Source organism: Tubulanus polymorphus, chromosome 3 (assembly GCF_964204645.1).
Source record: "Tubulanus polymorphus chromosome 3, tnTubPoly1.2, whole genome shotgun sequence".
Lineage (NCBI taxonomy): Eukaryota > Metazoa > Nemertea > Palaeonemertea > Tubulaniformes > Tubulanidae > Tubulanus > Tubulanus polymorphus.
The window spans coordinates 1,464,983-1,474,286 of NC_134027.1; the positions used below are offsets into that span (position 1 = coordinate 1,464,983).

Sequence of the window (9,304 nt, forward strand, 5' to 3'; positions counted from 1 at the left end):
GTGGAATTGAGGGGCAGTTGAATAGAAGAGTGGAATAGATGGGCAGTTGAATAGAAGAGTGGAATTGAGGGGCAGTTGAATAGAAGAGTGGAATAGATGGGCAGTTGAATAGAAGAGTGGAATAGAGGGGCAGTTGAATAGAAGAGTGGAATTGAGGGGCAGTTGAATAGAAGAGTGGAATTGAGGGGCAGTCGAATAGAAGAGTGGAATAGATGGGCAGTTGAATAGAAGAGTGGAATAGAGGGGCAGTTGAATAGAAGAGTGGAATTGAGGGGCAGTCGAATAGAAGAGTGGAATAGATGGGCAGTTGAATAGAAGAGTGGAATAGAGGGGCAGTTGAATAGAAGAGTGGAATTGAGGGGCAGTTTAATAGAAGAGTGGAATAGAGGGGCAGTTGAATAGAAGAGTGGAATTGAGGGGCAGTTTAATAGAAGAGTGGAATAGAGGGGCAGTTGAATAGAAGAGTGGAATTGAGGGGCAGTTGAATAGAAGAGTGGAATAGATGGGCAGTTGAATAGAAGAGTGGAATTGAGGGGCAGTTGAATAGAAGAGTGGAATAGATGGGCAGTTGAATAGAAGAGTGGAATAGAGGGGCAGTTGAATAGAAGAGTGGAATAGAGGGGCAGTTGAATAGAAGAGTGGAATTGAGGGGCAGTCGAATAGAAGAGTGGAATAGATGGGCAGTTGAATAGAAGAGTGGAATAGAGGGGCAGTTGAATAGAAGAGTGGAATTGAGGGGCAGTTGAATAGAAGAGTGGAATAGAGGGGCAGTTGAATAGAAGAGTGGAATAGATGGGCAGTTGAATAGAAGAGTGGAATTGAGGGGCAGTTGAATAGAAGAGTGGAATAGAGGGGCAGTTGAATAGAAGAGTGGAATTGAGGGGCAGTTGAATAGAAGAGTGGAATAGAGGGGCAGTTGAATAGAAGAGTGGAATAGATGGGCAGTTGAATAGAAGAGTGGAATAGAGGGGCAGTTGAATAGAAGAGTGGAATAGAGGGGCAGTTGAATAGAAGAGTGGAATAGAGGGGCAGTTGAATAGAAGAGTGGAATAGATGGGCAGTTGAATAGAAGAGTGGAATAGATGGGCAGTTGAATAGAAGAGTGGAATAGATGGGCAGTTGAATAGAAGAGTGGAATTGAGGGGCAGTTGAATAGAAGAGTGGAATAGATGGGCAGTTGAATAGAAGAGTGGAATAGATGGGCAGTTGAATAGAAGAGTGGAATAGATGGGTAGTTGAATAGAAGAGTGGAATAGATGGGCAGTTGAATAGAAGAGTGGAATAGAGGGGCAGTTGAATAGAAGAGTGGAATTGAGGGGCAGTTGAATAGAAGAGTGGAATAGATGGGCAGTTGAATAGAAGAGTGGAATTGAGGGGCAGTCGAATAGAAGAGTGGAATAGAGGGGCAGTTGAATAGAAGAGTGGAATAGATGGGCAGTTGAATAGAAGAGTGGAATAGATGGGCAGTTGAATAGAAGAGTGGAATAGATGGGCAGTTGAATAGAAGAGTGGAATAGAGGGGCAGTTGAATAGAAGAGTGGAATTGAGGGGCAGTTGAATAGAAGAGTGGAATAGATGGGCAGTTGAATAGAAGAGTGGAATAGATGGGCAGTTGAATAGAAGAGTGGAATTGAGGGGCAGTTGAATAGAAGAGTGGAATAGATGGGCAGTTGAATAGAAGAGTGGAATTGAGGGGCAGTCGAATAGAAGAGTGGAATAGAGGGGCAGTTGAATAGAAGAGTGGAATTGAGGGGCAGTTGAATAGAAGAGTGGAATTGAGGGGCAGTCGAATAGAAGAGTGGAATAGATGGGCAGTCGAATAGAAGAGTGGAATAGAGGGGCAGTTGAATAGAAGAGTGGAATAGAGGGGCAGTTGAATAGAAGAGTGGAATAGAGGGGCAGTTGAATAGAAGAGTGGAATAGAGGGGCAGTTGAATAGAAGAGTGGAATAGAGGGGCAGTTGAATAGAAGAGTGGAATAGAGGGGCAGTTGAATAGAAGAGTGGAATTGAGGGGCAGTTGAATAGAAGAGTGGAATAGATGGGCAGTTGAATAGAAGAGTGGAATAGATGGGCAGTTGAATAGAAGAGTGGAATTGAGGGGCAGTTGAATAGAAGAGTGGAATAGATGGGCAGTTGAATAGAAGAGTGGAATAGAGGGGCAGTTGAATAGAAGAGTGGAATAGAGGGGCAGTTGAAAAGAAGAGTGGAATTGAGGGGCAGTTGAATAGAAGAGTGGAATAGAGGGGCAGTTGAATAGAAGAGTGGAATAGAGGGGCAGTTGAATAGAAGAGTGGAATTGAGGGGCAGTTGAATAGAAGAGTGGAATTGAGGGGCAGTTGAATAGAAGAGTGGAATTGAGGGGCAGTTGAATAGAAGAGTGGAATAGAGGGGCAGTTGAATAGAAGAGTGGAATAGAGGGGCAGTTGAATAGAAGAGTGGAATTGAGGGGCAGTTGAAAAGAAGAGTGGAATAGATGGACAGTTGAATAGCTAGACATAGTGAACATTTTTCAAAGATTATCAGTCAGTCGGTGTCAGGCCAGTAGTACTGGAGGGGTCTAGGAGATGTGAATGGTTGCAATTAGTCACAAAGAATCGTTGTAACAAATCACTGGTCGCAAGGGCGTGCAGATCTACGGATCTAAGCAATAGCAGCTGAATGTTTAACTGTTTCTCGTTCTACAAACCTTTGTGATAATCTTCAGGATCTTCCTGTTCATCGTCGTCAGAACCGAGGATCTGTTCCTCTTCGTCCTCATCGTCGTTATACGAGGAATCCTGTCGAGGAGGTTCAGACCTGAAAATATACAAAAATGCCACATCTTAATCAATTGTCGAATAATCAAATGAAACATTGGTTACAAAAAAACCATGTTTCAATTTAAACGAAAATACTGTAAATTTGACTGATCTTTGAATGTATCTGTAGTGTATTTCGATTGCCGATTTCAAAATCAGATTTCAAATCATTTTGTTCCTGGTAGACCAGTGAGTTTGTAAGGACATCAGCATAATATCAAATCAACCAACCAAATGAATAACTGGAACAATAATCCCTATTTCAAGATTAAAAAATTTGTGATTTCATCTGTAGGGAATATCTAATAAGAAACTCCACTGCCCATCAGCAAACATACACAAAATAGATGATATTTTGGACCCCTTGGATGTGTATGTAATTAATGGATGGCCCCCTGCAGAGGATATCAACAAAAAAACTACTACTGAAAAAGCCAATATCTTCGCACATCGATCCATCTTAATATCTTTGTTTCTTAGAACTGCTCTACAAGACAAGTTGTACATAAGGGTAAGATGTTAGATCTATCATAAAATTGGAATAAGGAACTCGTTTTAAAATAGTTAAAATCCAGGAAAGGAACCAGAAATTTCTACCTTTTCAATCTAACTCTTCGTAATTGTTCTCGACCACGAATCTGCTGTAAACTTCTGTGCAAATAATTACTACTATTGACCGGGTGTAGATGAGTGAACGAAGATGGCGCCACTGTATGCTGCATTAAACGATGAACCGACGCGCCCGTACCGTGATGCAGCGTACCTAACTGCGGCCCGTGTTGGGTATAGTTTATATATCTCTCCTGGTACCGTTCGGATATGTTAGCGGGATGATGCCCTGGTACGTGATGATGACGAACTACGTGTTCTTGATTTATAAAAACAGGAACGTTGCTGTTGCTGCTGTTTATGTTGTGTTTTTGATTGTAAATCTGACTGGAAACGATCGGAGGAATTCTCGATAGACTCGGGTCAATCATCAGTTCAGAGTGTCGTCTACGTAGTTGAGGAACTGGTTCTATGACGGGTGCAGGAGGGTACTGTACACTGCGACGATGTTCTAAACCTCGATGGTGGTAAGCTTCCCCGGGTCGAATCTGGGACGATAATTCACCGGGATGAATCTGTTGGATTCCCATCGGAGGAATCTCTAGGGGACGGATCTGCTGGGTTCCAATTGGATGAATTTCTCCAGGCGGAATCTCTCGGATTCCTGCAGGATGAATCGGCCTGAACCGTACAGGATGAACTTGTTGAATTCCTCCTATAGGTGGTTGATGTATCTGGTGAATCTGTTGAATTTCTCGAATCTGATTGTGGTGAGCCGTTTTATCGCGCCGTAAAGCTAATTCGCGATCGAGTTGCTCCAGCGACATAACGGGATTATCATCGCGCCCGAGCGTCTGCTCGTAAACCGATTCTAAAACCGCTTCTTGAGCCGGATCAAAATTCTTCGCATTTTCAAACATCGTCGAATTCTCGTATTTGTCTATCTGTCGATCGTCGACGACGACGCGACGAGATAATTGTAACTCAACGGAGTTGCGACGAATCTCCGAAATCAGATTATCCAAACTCTCGCGATGTTCATCATCGAGGTAACCATCTATTTGATTCGACGATGAATGCGTAGTGTCGTCTGGATGATGATTATTATCAATCAGTCGATCATTCATATTTATTACGTGATCAGTTTTATGCTGCTGCGCCGAGTCTCTTGCTAGAATAGGTTCATTAAGAAGCTGATCCTTCGTCGATTGTACCTCAGTTTTAACCTGCGACGTCCCGCTTGCTTTATCCTGATCATTGTGAACTGTTCGTTTTGAAATGTCGTCATTCAGTTGTTTTGATTTTGCCGCATCTTTCTGTTTCGATATCTTGGCCGCGTTCTTAATCTCGAACTGTTTCTTCCATTGAAGTAGTTCATTCGTTTCACATTCCCGAAGAATCTTCTCCGGAATTTCATGTATAACTTGAACATCACTTCGCATAGATGGGCTATTATTCATGGCTAACATATCGCGTTCTTTTTCTTCTTTTCTTTTCTTCCAGATTCCCTCGAGCTCTTTCTGTTTAGCCAAGTATTCATAATCCTTTGACTCACCAACAACCTCTTCTGGTTTTTTCACCCCTACGCTCACTGAATCCAACTCGCTGATCAACTTCTTTTCGGTTTCAATTTCCAACTTCTGACTTTGTTCATGCACAAATTTCTTCTTGATTTCACGCTCGAGATTGCGAATTCGTTCTCGCTCGAGACCTTTCCATTGTTCTTCCATTTTACGTTGTTTTTCATCCAGTAAATTTTGCTCGGCTTCTTTTTCGAGCATGCGCTTCTGCATCTCATCCTGGCACTTCTTTTTTTCCGTCTCTGCTTTCCTCCACTCTTCCGCTAATTTCATTTGTTCACCGGCGAACTTCTTCATCTGTTCCTCTTCGATCTGTCTCTCCTGTTTCAGCTCGATGTCTGATAATTTCCGTTCTCGTTTCACGACGACCTTTCTGCGCTGCTCCTCTAGCAATCTCTGGCGTTCATCCTCCAGCGATTTCAACCTCTCATCCTCAACCCTTTTTTTGCGCTCTTCTGCCAAAGCGATCTTCCTCTCCAACTCTTTTATTTCGACCTGGTCATCCTCTGATCTCTTCTCCGTCAACTGAATAAGAGCTTGCATTTCCAGTTCGAGAGCTTTCAAACGCTCCCTTTTAACCCGTCGTCTTTTCTGTGCCTCAGCGAGCTTCCTTTCTTTTTCTGCCAGAATAAGCTTTCGGATTTTTTCGATATCTTTTTCAGCTTCGTCTAAAACTTCATCGCTGTCCGTACTATTTTCCTCGACAACTTCACTTTTATTCGTCTCAGGATCATTGACTGTATTTGTATTGAGCATTTTATCCTTCCATTCATTAATGAGTTTTTGTCTCTCCAGCTCGAGATTCGTCCTCCACTCCTCTTCCAGTTGTTTTTTCCACTGCTCCAATCGCACTTTCTCATCAGCGAGATTCTGTTTCCATTCATCTTCCAGTTCTCGCTTCCATTTTCCTTCCAGTAATTTCCGTTCGTTAATTAAAGCATGTTTCCAGTCCTTCTCTAGATCTACATCCGTAGCTGATTCGAGTTTTGGTTGAACTGAAGCGAATTCTTGCTCAATCTGTTGCGTTTCCTTCTCTTTTCCTTCAGATTCGACTTCCCTTTCATCAGAAACATCCAACTCATTTAAATCAATGGATTCGACTGCATTATCAGTAACATCAACAAATACTGCTTCTTCTTCAGCACCATCTCCTTGATTTTTGTTATCAAGCAAAACATTTTCATTTTCAGAGGCAGCAATTTCCTCATCCACATCATTAGCATCATTATTTTCAATAATTTCTCCAGTATTTTCCACAGAAGCACCTATTTGATTGCCTACAGTTTTACTCTTCATATCAGAACCATTAGTAGAGGCAAAAGTTCCTAAATTATCAAATTTTTCAATGACTTTTTCTTCAATTGTTTTATCTAAATTCTTAGATTCATCATCAAACTTAGTTTCACCACCATCTTCACCCTTATTATCTGAAACTCCATTAGAATCAGCTGCAGAATTTCCTAAATTTTTATTTTTATCCTCGACATCTTTACCCGAACTCGCACTATTGTCTTCACCATAATCTTTACGAGATATTTTCTCTTGTTCTTTACCGATATCTTTCGCTCGATTATGAAGCGTAATTCCGGCCGCATTTTTATATGTAACATTTAAAACTCTACGCGTGACCTTCGAAGGTGGTTTCTGTTTATCATCAGACATCACGTTCTCCGCCGGCTTCACAATGGTTTTAGAATCATTAGGAGTTTCTTTCCGACCATCAACGGCGGCGTTAATCCAATGATCTTTAGGCGGTTCAGTAAGGTTTCCCGGTGGTGCGACACGCGACGGATCAGTCATCGACGGAGATGATGCTGAAGATGATAACGATGATATAACGTTACTTTCCGTTTCATCATCACCTCTTACGACTTCCGAAGACTTATGACTTAACTTCGATTCTGCTTTATCGTTTTTACGATTCTCCACGTCATTTTTATCATCATCATTGTTGTTAATTCCTAGTTTTTTATATCGTACACTGAGTATACGTCGATATTGCGCCGCTGGTTTCCCGAATCGTTCGCTCTTCCGTCGCGACCTGCTCCGATTCAACGAAGATTCTCGCGATATCGATTTTTTCACTCCCGCCGACTTCTTGATATATTTCTTCATTATTGCTTCTCGCGCCGCTTTCATATCGACCGGAGTTTCCACGCGTTTTTCGATGATTTTCCCGCCTTTGAAAACGTTAATAGTTTTACGCACAAATTTCGGACTGGATTTACTCAAAACGCGAGGATTTTCGTCCGCCTGCTTTGACTCAATATCAGCGCCCTCTGGATTCGCTAGCTGCCCGTCCCCAGCTGAAGACACCACATCTGGCAACTGATTACCGTTTTTACGATTTATCGTTGTCCTGATTACTCTTCGTGTCGGGTTTTCTTTCGGTTTCAGATCCGAATTCTTACCATCCTCCGAAACTCCAGCATTGTCGCAATTTTTCGATAGTTTGTTTTGGACCTCAGTTGGATCCGATGACGCTTCGTCCATTCTAGATTTGTTATCGGTTTTTACCTGTGGAGGCGTTAATTCCGTTCCCAATTCATCTGGAGATGCAAAGATTTCCGATTTCAATGCGCTCGTTTCATCGCTATTGGAAACGGGCGTTTTAGGATCGGTTTTTCGGGAAGCACCGACTCCACTATGTCGTCTACGAACAGGTTTAGTTAACTTCACCTCAACCCACGTACCGTCCGTTGTGTTACACGTGAAAACTTGTTTACCGCGAAATATTATCGGCACATTTTTCTTGCCGGTTCTTTTGGGGTTCAGCTGCTGCTGCTGCGGCTGCTGCTGTGGCTGGTCATCGCTAGTGGACATTCCTCTCGATCTCAATAGAACTCAAATATCCTACCTTTCATCTAAGCGGGTTTCACTTCGAGAAGCAGCAAGATTTTAATGAACTTTACTAAAATATCACAAAATATCCATTCTGATGTTCCTCATATTCCTATTTCTATGTCATTTCCCCGGACACACAACATAAACACCTAATCAGATCACCATATACGTGTAGAAGCACGAGATTTTAGAATAAATATCTGAAAGTATCTCATAAAATGTCCATAATTCCTCGTAGGATTCCTATTTCTGCGTTGTCTCAGAATTTGACATACAAACCGGCAACATATAAACACATATAACTAAGTTATATGAAATTGTCTTCACCCGATAGATCTGTAATTCCAACTAATCCGAACTAATCCACAGCTTTTAATATTTATATCGACGGATTAATCACTAATTCATGAATTAAACTCCTACGCAATTAATTCGCGCTAACGAATATTCTAACTAATAGTCATCCGCACAGTACTACATCGCAAATTATTATTCCCAGTAAAATCGTTCCATTTTGATTATGTGAACTTTTTGTGTACTCTACATAACAAACCAAGTAAAAGATTTCACCATGGGCAATACAATACAGCCCACAATACACACACACACACATATATATATATATATATATATATCTCGGGGTATTATATTGACTATTGACAGTACTGTATATAAGACCTGGAAATAACCACGGCAGTAGTTATGAATAGACCCCGCGCTAGCAAACAATACCTACTGCCAAGAAAACCAGTCATGCACGTTGCGGGGACTGCCGGGCCTGCCAGGCCTGGCGGGCGGACGGGCGAATTTGAGCGTGAATTGGTCATCGTAATTTATTATATTTCAGTAAACAAAGCTGACCAAACAAGTCAACACTGTCGTCGATAATGACTAAGATCTCCGCGCGCACGTATTGTAATCATTTCAACTGTGATATTATAGTTATAAGACTGAGAGTTCTGTGTAAGGTTTGATGATTATAAACCCGGGTCGACGGAACCAGTTATTATCCGAAATGCACAGATATGAGCTCAATTGAATTGTATTTGTATTTGAATTAAAATCTGATTCAGAAATATCAGAAAGATGTGTGGAATAATTCGAAACCAAAACCACGATCCAGTGACCGCGTTTTGAGTTAGAGTTTATGTAAGAGAGATCAAAAACAAGCTATTTTTGTCTTTGTGTTTCTCAGTTAAGCGTTAGGTTTGAATTTCAAGTCTTAAGAAGCTTTATTTTGAATTCAACTCTTAAGAATAATTAAAAACAAACTAGTTTTGACTCTATACGGAGTTACTGAAAGGGTGAATTGTTAGTGTTTATTTGATTGAAGGAAGAGTTATATCTGAAAGGGTAGTTAGTGTCTGGTAAGATAGTGTCTATTTGATAAAACATCAAGAGTCGTCTGCTACACTAAATCATTAACATGAAATTCTATCACACATTGATAACATTTCAGCCATTGATAGAATTATCGATTTCATCTATAATATTCTAGACAATATATCACTCGGTTGATAGCTGAAGACACG

The 9,304-nt window shown here is 41.3% G+C and overlaps 1 protein-coding gene across 1 annotated transcript in view; it reads right to left on the reverse strand.

The window, feature by feature from the left end:
* Positions 1–8,062, reverse strand: part of LOC141902911 (uncharacterized) — a 31,502-nt gene extending 23,440 nt beyond the window's left edge. Inside the window, exons 1-2 of the mRNA XM_074790853.1 lie at positions 3,397–8,062; positions 2,688–2,797 (exon numbers count right to left, since the gene is read on the reverse strand). Coding sequence (XP_074646954.1) covers positions 2,688–2,797; positions 3,397–7,751 — 4,465 coding nt within the window. The 5' untranslated portion in view covers positions 7,752–8,062. The remainder of the gene's footprint in view (positions 1–2,687; positions 2,798–3,396) is intronic.
* Positions 8,063–9,304: the final 1,242 nt, after the last annotated feature.